General features: G+C 31.1%; 1 protein-coding gene across 1 annotated transcript; it reads left to right on the plus strand.

The window, feature by feature from the left end:
* The first annotated feature begins 423 nt into the window (after positions 1-423).
* LOC140432122 (uncharacterized) lies at positions 424-2,180 on the plus strand. The gene is made up of 3 exons (XM_072519960.1): positions 424-839; positions 916-1,374; positions 1,664-2,180. Exons 1-3 carry the CDS (start codon positions 424-426, stop codon positions 2,178-2,180), a joined length of 1,392 nt encoding a protein of 463 aa, XP_072376061.1.
* The last annotated feature ends 11,305 nt before the right edge of the window (positions 2,181-13,485 follow it).

The raw sequence follows: 13,485 nt of genomic DNA on the forward strand, positions 1-13,485 counted from the left end.
AAACCCGAACGGAACTGGTCTCCAGGTAGGTGGTTCACATTGTGGCAAATCCTACTTACCTACCTTATCTAATAAGGCCAGTCTCATCGGATCTGGGGGCGACAATAGTTCGTCAATACAGACAACAAAAATGTATATCTCAACTTTCAATGTAAGATTATAAAGTCTAAAGACGAAAAACTCTATGAATTGGAGGATGAAGTTAAAAACCTGCAATGGGATATAATCGGACTATTGAAAGTAAACAGGAAAGGTGAAAACTGCATCTCGCTAACGTCCGGAAACATATTGTATTTTAAAGGTAGAGAAAACGAAAGTTTAGATGGAGTTGGTTTTCTGATTTCGAAAAAATACGCTCATAAAATTGAGGAATACGTAGGAATAACAGAAATAATCGCTTTATTAATCATAAATATTAGCGAAATGGTCACTTTAAAAATAATTCTAATTTATGCACCAACATCTACACACACAGACGAAGAAATGGAAGAATTCTATGAACACCTCACAGAGTCCATGACGTATCGAAACACTACCTACACGACTATAATGGGCGATTTTAATGCGAAAATGAGCAAAAAACTAGAAGAAAACGAAAACTGTATTGGAGAATTTGGACATGGAGTAAGAAATGAAAGAGGAAGAGGAGATCTATTGGTTAACTATCTAGAAAACAACAAATTATTTGCCATGAACTCTTTCTTCAAGAAAACACCACATGGGAAATGGACGTGGATGTCGCCAGATGGGAACACTAAAAATGAAATTGACTACATACTTACTAACAAACAAAAAGAACATTTTCGAAGACGTCACAGTAATAAACTCAATCTCTACTGGTAGTGATCACAGAATGATACGGGCTAAAGTAAGTATTAAACACAAAAAAGATTGAAGACAATATGTACACTCTAGGAAAAGAGTCCACCCAGAAAAATTAAAGGAGAATAGAGAACAAAACCAAAACAAATTAAGAACAGCTGAAGAACTAAAGCTAACAGACCTAAATCTAGATCAACTAAACAAAGCCATCACTGAAGAACTTCTAAAGACTAGCTTAGAAGTAGCACCAGAAAAATCAGACAAAAAATCAAAACTAAGTGCCATATCTTTAGACATGCTACAACAACGGGGAAGCCTACTACAAGAAAATAAAAGAAATACAACTGAATACAAAATCCTTAATACAGAAATAAGAAGACATATAAAACAAGATCTCGAACGACATCAAGAAGAACGAATCGAGAAGATTATAAAAGAAAACAGAAACTTAAGATCTATCAAGTCCCACCTAGGAAGAAATAAAATCATAGAGATGGAAAATAAACAAGGTGTAATAGAAAAAAGCAGAACCCAAATATCTAAGATAACAAGGTAATATTATAGTGACCTTTACAGCTCTAAAAACAGTTCACCTAATACAACTGAACAAAACCTGAAAAAGAAAATAATGAATGTTAACTCTGAAGGAGGGGAAAAGATAAAAGACTACCTAAAGATACTTTTCAATAAATGTTTCTTTGAACGACAAATACCGCAAGAGTGGAACAAGGCAAATACAATTCTGATTTATAAGAGAGGAAATAGATCAAAATTAGCTAACTATAGACCAATATCTCTCTTGTCACAAATCTATAAAACTTTCAACATTTGTTGTTTCTAGACTAAACAACAAATTTGATGCATACCAACCAGTTGAACAGGCAGGATTTAGAAAGGGGTACAGCACAACCGACCACCTTCACACCCTTAAAATATTGATAGAAAAGACCAATGAATACAACCTTTCAATATACCTAGAGTTTGTTGACTATGAAAAAGCGTTTGACAGCTTAGAACTATGGGCAGTGGAAGAAACGCTAGTTAATTGCCGAATAGATTCACGGTACAGAATGTTAATCCACAATATATATCAAAACACCACTATGAGAATTCAGCTAGACAGAGATTTACAAACTCTATTAATTAGAATTTGTAGAGGTGTCAGACAAGGGGATACAATCTCATCCAAACTATTTACTCTGGCATTGGAAGACATTTTTAAATCTGTAGACTGGGACAATAAAGGGATTTGTATAAACGGGAAATATTTAAATCATCTAAGATTCGCCGGTACTGATAGCAACAACTATGGAACAACTACGAATAATGATTTCAGACCTAGAAAAAACAACTCTTGAGAAAGGACTAAAAATGAATCTAAAGAAAACTAAAATAATGACTAATACTAAAGACAGATCAGTAATTACCATAGGTAGAACAAACATAGAACACGTCCAAGAATATATTTACTTAGGACAAGCTATCAGAGCAGACAAAAGTAACCAGACTAAAGAAATAACCAGAAGAATAAGAATGGGGAATAAGAATTGAAATTAAAATGGAAATGGGCTGGGCATAACGAAAGATATCAGGATGGAAGATGGAATAAAGAAATTGGCCGCTGGAGACCATATACTGCAAAAAGGTCAAGAGGTCGATCGCAAATGAGATGGAAAGATGACATTGAGCAAAGCGCAGGTCCAATGTGGAAAAGACAAACAGAAGACAGAGACAAATGGAGACAAATGGGAGAGACCTATATTCAACACATGAATAAATTTTGGGCTATAGATAGATAGATAGATTTGGCCATATGGCTATTTTTAGGGGGAAAATTCACTTATCCCAGATACCTACAGTATTAACAGCATTGAGTTCTGGTGAGACTTTTTCCGTCTTATCGAGCCCTAGGTGACTCGATACTGCGGGGTACCTTCCATTCTCGGTTGTATTCGTATTTGAATTTCCAGATCTCTGTATTTGGCGATATTTTCATTATATATAACATGCACATTATTGTTGTTAGGTATCGTCATATCAAATAGTGCTGTTTGTAATGAGATCTGGTTTATTATGTGCCACTGTGTGGTCTGTGAGCACAGTGCGGTTCCAGGATAGCTTGTAGTTGTGATTCTCAAGCATATTCTCAGAAAAGTATTGGTGATATGGTAGATGATTGATTTGAAGTCCCAGTTTGATAGCAATCTCTTATTAGAGAATCTTTCTTACTACGGAGTCATCCCGTTGCTTATATTCAGTTTCAGCCAATGCTTGACAGCCCCTGGTAAGATGTTGCATGGTTTCTTCGGTTTTACACCCATATCGGCATTTCTCGTTTTGAACTTGGTGGTCTTTAACGATATATTTCAGGTAATTTTTGGTTGGAATAACCAGGTCTTGCATGGCGAGCAAGGAACCTTCGGGACTGACTTCATCGCGATGTGGTCCATATAGAGACTTACTCATCCAAGTTTGCATTTTTTGCTCCTTAGAAAGGTGGTTTATGGGTAGATATTTTAGTCAATATCTGAAAATAAGCTCGGAAATATTAAGCAATCTATTTTTGTAACTGCTTACTTACATACATCCATAGGACCTCTTCCTCCTAAATACCGTAGTAATGTTGTTTTTTAAACTGCACTACGAAGATGACGTATTTAGTGCCTTAAACAAATTCTTACTGTTAAGGTGTGAACTAAACAGCTGTATTACCCTTCGTATAAACTCTATACTTATCTTAGTTTTCATTTGCTTATGGTCAATTTTCCGCGGTTGCTTTACTACGGAAGTCATTTATACTTTTCAGTTTCACCCATGGCCTCGATATTTTGGCCATTTTGCATATCAAATGCTCTTTGTTCAACCTCTGACTATACTTAGAACACGGAACTTGTCTAATTCAAGATGCATACTAATAGCATTCGTATTTAGTATTTAGCATCAGATCTAGGTAGTTTCAAGTTAAAGCTTAATCTTATTAAGTAGTATCTATCTATTAAGTATCTAAGTAGAAGGTTATCTTTTTGACGATATCTCTTCATTTTTTCTGTCTCTAGTTTTTCCTCTTCATTCTCTGACTCCTGCCCTTTGAGGGTCTTCTTCAACTTTTTGCAGCCACTTTGATCTTGGTCTTTCCAAGATCAAAGTGGCTCCTTTTCTTTCTTTCTCCTGGATTCCATTCTATCATTGCGTATAATACTGCTTCATCTCCTGCTCGCTAAATGTGACCTAAGCATCTAACTCTGCATTGCTTTATTTTAGGGACGGTGTCTTCCTTAATCTCTGCGTTTATTCTGCTTCCATATTCACTTTACTCTGTTCTGATTGGTCCTAGTATGGTTCTAATAATTTTTCTCTCCGCTATTCTTAAGTCTTCTTCATCTTTTTTTACCATCGTCATTGTTTCTTCTGCTTATAATAATATTGGCATAATTATGGTGAATGTTCATCTTAGTTTTCTTAGTTATTATTTTGCTGTTAAGTAATCTTTTGTTTGTAAAATATGCTTTATTCGCTGATAATATTTTTTCTTTTATTTCGTACTTTATTTTTCCGGTTTTGCTTATTGTAATTCCTAGGTATTTGAAGTATTCTACTTCTTCAAACTTAGAACTTAATATTTTCATCCTGGATCTGATATAGGTCTTTCTACCGTCACCGGCTCCGAAGTGCAAGTCATCACCAAAAATAATTTAATTATATTGGCTTAATAAAAGACACACTGAATAGCACTGAATACCAAACTGCACTCGCTATCCTGGGATGCCAGTCTCTTTACGGACTGGACTGTTAGTGGTGAGATTGAGAAAATAGAAGTAGATTGCCTGCCCAGGCAGAATTGTGAGATGAGGGTAGGGTAGCAATACCGTTAATTTTGCCACGCTCGAAGCACATTAAAATTAAAATTACTGTTCATTGTTTAAAATATACAAAACATCTACTGTTGCATACATGAATAATTCAAATCAAGCATTCTGTGCGATTTAAAATAATTACACAAAATGACAATTTATGGTAGTTAAGTACATTTGCTGAAGTCGGGACAACAGTAAAACCGTTAAAAAATAATATTTATAGACTAAAAACAATAGGGGGTCTAAAGCCCCGTAGATGCCCCTCTGTATCCGTGCCTGAGAGTGGAGTTATACCTATATCATTGGATGATAATTGTTCAACAATAAAGTGACACCTCAGTATGTAACTAAAATTATAGAAGTGGCCTTTGTGGTAAACGCAAATGTAACAAAAATTAGAGGAGTTGGCTGATATAGCGGCCAATGTAATAAAATTCAAACGAAATGTAACAAAAATTGGGAGTAAGCTAACAACACAAAATGTGAAAGACTTAAGAGCGTAGGCGCAAAATTTGGGGCCAATGCTTTTTAAATGTATTAATTTTTTTCGAATCCTGAGAAAACTAATAAATATTTTTGAAAAATTTAAACGCAGAATGAAAGATTGTATTACTACCGAGGGCCGAAAGTCCCTTAGACTAAACAAAAAGTTTTTTTAAATGAGATATTTGAAATTAAAAATCACACATAAATTATCTCTTCTTTTTCACCCCTGTAACTTATTAAAATAAACATTATAGAAGTTTTCAGGAACTTTCGGCCCTCAGTAATAATGTAATCTTTCAATCTGCGTTTAAATTTATCATAAATACTTATTGGTTTTCTTAGGATTCGAAAAAAAAAACGAATGCATTTAAAAAGCATTGGCCCGAAATTTTGCGCCTACGTTCTTAATGCAGCTTGGCTAGCAGTCTATGACGAAGAATGACCTATTGACACTCAAGGAAGAATTCGGTCAATTTCCATACCCGTAAAAGACGGTTAATCAGAAATGAAGGTGACAAATAGACGGAAACAAGAATAAATAAACTAGAAAAAGGGTGCTAAAATAAGGAACTTCTTAAAAAAGCATTGTGGGAGTCAGTTAGTTACTTTCTAAAGTATCTTGTAATGCTGTAAGAGTTGTCTTAAGTAAGTTCTGAAGCTGCAAAAAAATGAGGTTTTAATAAAACATATATTATGTACAACCCAGATTAATCCCTACTTAGTTCTAGTAAATATACAGATACAAATTAAATTTAACCTATTTTACCTCTCACCTATTATGTACACCCTTAACCTAATTTTTGAATATTTTAAAATCTCTAATTATCAACTATAAACCCTATTATGTAAACCTTAGCATCAAATTATAATAATACGAGAAAATAAAAAACCTTGTTTTGAAAATGTAATCGACTCTCCTACTAGACACTTCGGCATTTAATTAAAATGAAATGGGAAACTATTCAGACGGAATAGTCTCCAGACACATATCCATACATTTATAAAAAAGAATAACTCTCTGGTTAAATGTGTACACAAATATCTGACATACAGGTGATTATGTGGTTATTAAAGCATCCCCTTATAAATAGTTGATTATTGTTAAAGAAAAATTTAAAGGCTTGAAGGGGCTGTTACTTAACAAAAGTTTTAATATGTAAATGTATCACAAAAACAAATATTATACAAAACAAAATTTTTGAGGTCCAATTCTGGGCCTCTGGTATGAATGACACTGGAGGAGCTCTTAATCAACCCAATTCTGGTTGAAATAAACATACCAAATCTCAAGAAACGAAAACCAAACCCCAACGAAAAAAAATTATTAAATCTTTTAAATCACGTGTGACTTCTAGTCTCTTATATGACTTCCTGTGGGATTTTCCAGTAAGTATGTTTTTGTGTGGAAATTGGAAAATGACTAAAAAAACTGGATTATTTTGCGTTTTCGTCATGTATGAAAGAACACAGTGAGAAACCAAAGTTTTTAATCTTGTATAAAGATAAAAATTTAGACAAAATGTTGGTTTAGTAGAACAAAACGATAATAGTTTGTAAAATTTGGTAGGAAGATAGATTGAAATAATTATCAGAGTTTCGGAATCAAATATATGAATCCAATGAATAGCAAAAATAATAGATAATCAATGAAGCAGTGGAATAATATGATAATCATAAAAATATTTTTTATTTTTGGCTGGTATATAGATTTTAGAAGAGATAAGTTCGTTTGTTAAACATGATTTTATGATATTTTATAACTACATGAATACTAAAACTGTAGAGGCAAAGTCGTATAAAACATTTTGAAATTACAATTAAAAAAATATAAGAGTTATTCATCGCGACAATAAATATCCTATCTCCTAATTTGGACCAACAAATACATTTTCAAAAAATTTTATTGCTTTTATTTTATTTAGTCGGTTTAGTTGATTTGAGTAAGCTTGGACATCGTAACACGAGATTTGGACACGAGGGCAACAGGGTGTTTTGCGAGACATGCCATTACTTTTTACTTTTATTATTCACTCGCATTATCCTTTTCCATTTGCTTTAAACGTTTCAACGTTTGGCATTCCTTTCTTCAGGTAGCTGTAGCTTCCTCCGTGGTTGGTGTTAGTTGTTGCCCTGGAAACCTTCAGAGTCTTCTAACTCTAATGCCACAAATTGGTTGCATTGCTCCTGTAGTGATCCTTTACCAAGTTAATATGCTTCTTTTTTAACTTGGCTGCACCGTACTGAAGACGACCAATAGTAAGATATACGTATATACGGTTGCCTTCCATCGATATACCATTTTTGGTTTTCTGTTTTGCGAGACATGCCATTACTTTTTTACTTTTATATATATATATATATGTATATATATATATATATATATATATATATATATATATATATATATATATATATATATATATATATATATATAATATATATATATATATATATATATATATACAGCATGATGTAAATGTATGGAATAAATTCATTATTTCAGAAACAGACGACTTTAAAAAAAATCTTTAAGCACGTCAATTTAAATTTTTTAATGAGCATCAACTGATATATATATATATATATATATATATATATATATATATATATATATATATATATATTATATATATATATATAGATATGTGTTGGACATTATGTCATCAGTGTCGGCGTAATGACGTATTCGACGATTTTTTTAAATACAAACCGAGGTCACGCGACGGCTCATTTGAAAGGTCTCCTTATCGTCTTTGCAACGATGTAATAATTTGAATACTTATTCACTAAAAATTTAGGGTTCACTAAAATTAGGAACTTTGTTAAGTAACATGGAATTATAATAAACATTCATTCACTGAACTAAAATACACTAAGGAACGCCACTGGAAATAAAACAAAATAGTGTTTTTTGCTGGTTCCGAAAAAAAAAAAAATACATTGATAACTAGACTAAACGGCAAATATGCAAATAAAAATGTAGAAAATATGCGCATAAATATGCACGTGTTTACCCGAAAATATGCAAATATTTTACAAAATATACATACAAATAAATAAAAAAATCGTAAAATAGTAACAATTTTATTAAAAAAAAAGTGTACATAACTAAATATTTCCTACTATTCATTAAGATTTACATTTATTTTAAGTAACTACATCATTTTTAAGTATGGATAAACTTGTTTAGAATTATGGTAACAATAAATGACCAAGTGGTGTTCAAAATTTTCTAACAAAAACTTGTGGCTTCTGTCTGAGTACATATATTTATATATGGAAAAACTTCGTTCAACATCAACTGATGTAACGGGAGCATTTTTCAAACTAACCAAAACATTTGGTTCTAATTTAATATTTCCAGCTAGAACACTAACTACTTCAGAAAGAATATGGTAACCTTTATTTTTTTCCATAGTAGCTTCAAGTTTTTTTAAAATATCTTTTCCAATATTACCTCTAACGTTCCGACAACATGAAGCAAATTCCTTTATTAATGCTGTACTTTCGAACAATGACAGTTTTGGTGATTCTAACTGAGTAATTGTTTTTTGAACAAAACTAAAATTTGATTTTATAAATGAAAGTTCTTGTTGAAGCAAGTTACTCTGAAAAGTTTGTTTAGAATCCAAAAGAGATTGGGAACTTTCATCTGTTAACGTATCAATTATGTTCTTTATTTTAACAAAATGATCTGCATAAAAATTAGCTGCTTCTAACCATGTTCCCCATCGCGTTAAAATAGGTTGTGGTGGAAGAGGAATGTTAGGTAGCATTTCTTTATAAAGTTAAATTCTTATAGGAGATTTAAGAAATACTTTTTTGACACTGGATATCATGGTATTTACAAGAGGAAACTTTTTTCGTATTTCCTCTGCAACTCTGTTTAATCCATGCGCTACACAAGTAACATGTATTAAATCTGGGAAAAATATTTTTAAATTTTGTCCTGCTTTCACCATATAAGGAGCAGCATCCGATAAAATAAGCAGTAATTTATTAGAAGGAATAGTTGTCGGAAGAAAAAAAGTTGCTAATGTTTCTTGTATAAAACGCGAAATTGTTAAAGCATTTGTTTTCTCAAGTTGCTGGCATGAAATAAGATGAGATTTTGGTAAGGTATCTTCTTTAACAACACCAATCAATAAATGAGCAATATACTTTCCTGAGGAATCAGTGGTTTCGTCTACAGATATGTAAAAATAATTATCTGCAATTTCTTCCTTAATATTAATTAACACCGACGAGTATAGCCCGTTCACATTATTTCTTCTTAGAGACCGATCACTTGGAACATTAAGTTTGCAATATTTTTTTAGAAACGAACTAAAATTTACATTTGCTAATTTTGAAAGCGGTATGTTTGCAGACACTAATGCGCGACACAAGTCTTCATTAAAAGTTTCTTGCTCATTTAATTTTTTTGAAGTAGATTGGAAACATTTAGCCATTGAAGTTTGATGTTTTCCTCCTATTTTTCCTTTTTTTGCAATGTGTGAAGCAGTTCTCACATGTTGGTCTATCTGAAATTTCTTCTCACATGCTATCTATAAATAAAAATAAAAACCTTTATTTTAACCCAACCTTTAAAATATAAAAATATACAAGGTGTTTTTGGTTAATCAAATAACTGGTTTGGAAAAAAAAAACACTCGCTAAGTGTTTTAAATGCAGTATTAATCCACAAATTAGTTTTTGTTACTAACCATTAGTACATCATATAACTTATTTTAAAATTCAACAAAAGTTTTTTTTTGTTAATTCAATTACAATAAAAATAATTGTGTTTTAGAATAGCTGACTTCATAAAAAAAAGTAAAGGTGAAAAATTTTTCTAAATACACACCATTGTATTGTACCATGGACAATTTTTTCTCACTAAAGGAAGCTATTTTTCATTTAAAAACAACCTACGAGTACTAAATTTCAAGTAAATACGTTTATTAGTTTTAAAGTTATTGTTGTTATTAACTAAAAGAATTTAATTTTTTTTTAATTTTAACACCCTGTATCTCGAAAAGTAAATAAGTTTGACCCCTCATTAACTATATCGTTTTGTTCAATTTTTCGAGAAGTATCTACAGTCAAACGTTGTAAGTGTCATTTGGAAACACCCTGTATGTATGAAATATTAGATATTTAATAGAAAATATTAGATACTTACAATTTTGCCACAAACTGAACAGTAGATTTTTCCCATATCCATAGACAGCTCTTTATAAGGTTTAATCCAAGTTGAAGCACTGGTTGTTTTAGGCATTATAAAATCACAATCTTTCTTTTTGTTACGCACAACGAGTGTTTACGCTTTGAATATCAAAACAAAAATGATTTACAAATCTGAGCATCGAATTAGAAATGGTTAGGTACCTAACTCAATAAACTGGGAGATTTTGGAAAATCCCTAAATTAGGAACAAAACTATTAGCCGTTTACCTGCTGTTAAGATACAATAAATTGTAGATAGATTTGGGGATTAGATCATAAAATGCAAATGAGCGGACCCTTAGCGATTATCCAATAACTGAATGCCTCAGTGACCGAGACTTTCTAGGAATGTTGAGGGCTACTTAAATTGATCTTCTTTAAAATTGTAAATGTTTTGTACCTGTAGAGATTACGTACTTAGATCATTTCTTGATTAAAATGACTACAAAATTTTATACAAGAATTGAAATAAATTGGTATGTTTAAAAATTTTCAAATACAGTATAAAAATCTGAACTTTTATGCACTTTATGCAAACTTTTATACAAATATGCCAAAATATGAAATATTTGCATAAAATATGCACAATATGCAAAATATGCAATATGCATATTTGCCGAAGTCTATTGATAACAAACAATGCTACATTATAATCTGAAATTAATTATTGAAGTAAGTATTCCAAGTTATTTTTCAAAAATATTTAAATCAATATTGTCATTGACTTGTCTTTATTTGTCAATGATCTGTGTCTCTTCGAGTTTTTGGCCGACATTAATAACAGCATTTACAAAAATGAAACTAACAGAAACAAAACGAATCGAGATTTTAATCATGATTCGTTATGGAGATAGAGTGAGGATTCAAGCAGAAGTTAGTAATTTATTTAATGCTAAATACCCCAATCGCGAACCAATAACTCAATAAAATAACTAAAAAAAATAAGAGAAACGGGCCATGTTAAAGATTTTCCCAGAAGTGGTAGAAAATCGATTTTCGAAGCCAAGACTATCGACGTTGTACTGGCGTTTCAAGAAAATCCACATACCAGTGCTAGTCAGGTCGCACTAGATAATAATGTCCACCAATCAACTGTTGTAAGAGTGCTTAAAAAGGATAAGTGGCATCCATACAAAGTTCATCTGGTCCAGGAGCTATTAGAAGATGACTTTGATAGAAGAATCAAATTTATCGAAACCGTTATGGAAAAATCTAACAGAGAGCAGAGTTTCATACAAAAGGTACTTTTTTCTGATGAAGTGTCTTTTACGTAAATGGTCACGTAAATCGCCAGACATATCGATACTGCGTAAGTGAAAATTCACATTGGATGGAAGAGTATAGGACACAATATCCCGAGAAGGTGAAAATTTGGGCCAGCATTATAAACAATCAAATTGTAGGGCCATATTTGTTTCAGGAAAACTTAACTGCTTCTCGTTATCTAGAATTTCTTCAGGATTATCTGTTGTCACAGCTAAATCAGCTATTTCCAAATAGAAATAATTTGTAGTACCAACATAATGGGGCTCCCTCACACTACGGCATTGAGGTACGAAATTACCTTAATAACGTTTTCCGAGGTAAGTCAATAGGTAGAAGGGGGCCCATCGAATAGTCACCAAGGTCTCCAGATTTGACTCCGTTAGACTTTTTGTGGGGATATTTAAAGAGCAGAGTGTATCAAAATAGACCGAATAAAGTAGAAGAGTTGAAGGAGTACATCAGAACGGAAATTGCACAAATAACATCTGAAGTCATCCAAAACGTTAGGAAAGAATTTATTACGCATTTTTTCACATTGTATTATTGCTAAAGGTCGTTAATTTGAACATTTGTTATAATTTAATTTTATTTAAGTAAACATTTATTGTAAATGAATTGTATTAATAAACCAAAAGTTTTGGGTAACTCTGTAGAAATAAATATTTAAATGATTATATCGTTGAAAAGGCGATAAGAAGACCTTTTAAATGAGCTGCCGCGTGACCTCGGTTTGTATTAAAAAACTCGTCGATTACGTCATTACGCCAAAACTGATGACGTAATGTCCAACACATATATAGCATTGGTATAAGGTTGAATGCTCGAATAAATGAACTTTGATCAAATGAAAGGCAGATATCGAGCACAGTTTTGTTAATTAAAACTTGCCCAAGTACTTTCGCTTCCTAGAGCATCTTCAGGGGCATTTCGTCAATTTTGGCCTAGTCCACAAATATAGAATGTCATAATAATAAAATAAAATTGCACATCACACTACACTACAAGATTTAATTAATAAAACTGTTCTCGATATCTTCCATTTATTTGATCAAGGTACATAATATAGCAATTGATGGCCATTCAAAAATAAAAATTGACGTGTTTTAAGTTTTTTTTGAAGTCGTCTGTTTCTGAAATACTGAATTTATTCCATACATTTGGATCATACTGTATACATATATATATATATATATATATATATATATATATATATATATATATATATATATATATATATATATATATATATATATATATATATATATATATATATATATATATATATATATATATATATATATATATATATATATATATATATATATATATATATATATATATATATATATATATATATATATATATATATATATATATATATATATTAGAAGTGATTATTTCGACCAAAAAATAATTTATAAATACGTTAGAATTATCGGGTAAAGAGGTCTCTAATATAAATCTTTCTTTTTTCTGGGATAATCAATATTTCACCATTTATTTTATAGCTTCATCAGAAGTAAACTGTAAAACAATTTGAACATTACAAAAAATGGAGTACAAATACATTTAAAAATACATTTAAAAACACTCACAGAAATTAAAAGATTTCACAAATAAAAACTGACACTGAAGTATTTGAAATATTGAATGTCAAGATTCAATTGTCTTAAGCACGTTCGTTACAGCAATACGATAAAAAATTAAAATTACTTCAAATGTTAAAATAAAAATAACAATAAAAGAAACGTTAGAAGAATATTTCTTTGATGAAGTATTAAGGTGAATGTTGACTATTTTGAATATTTATAAATTTTGTTCAATATATTACAATATATGTTACTTAACT

Source organism: Diabrotica undecimpunctata, unplaced genomic scaffold, assembly GCF_040954645.1.
Source record: "Diabrotica undecimpunctata isolate CICGRU unplaced genomic scaffold, icDiaUnde3 ctg00002885.1, whole genome shotgun sequence".
Classification (NCBI taxonomy): Eukaryota; Metazoa; Arthropoda; class Insecta; order Coleoptera; family Chrysomelidae; genus Diabrotica; species Diabrotica undecimpunctata.

Coding starts and splice junctions, on each gene's coding strand:
- LOC140432122 (XM_072519960.1), top strand. CDS start 424: ATGGTCACTTTAAAAATAATTCTAATTTATGCACCAACATCTACACAC. Junction 840..915: donor AATAAACTCAATCTCTACTG/GTAGTGATCACA, acceptor TGTACACTCTAG/GAAAAGAGTCCACCCAGAAA. Junction 1,375..1,663: donor CAAATATCTAAGATAACAAG/GTAATATTATAG, acceptor TGTTGTTTCTAG/ACTAAACAACAAATTTGATG.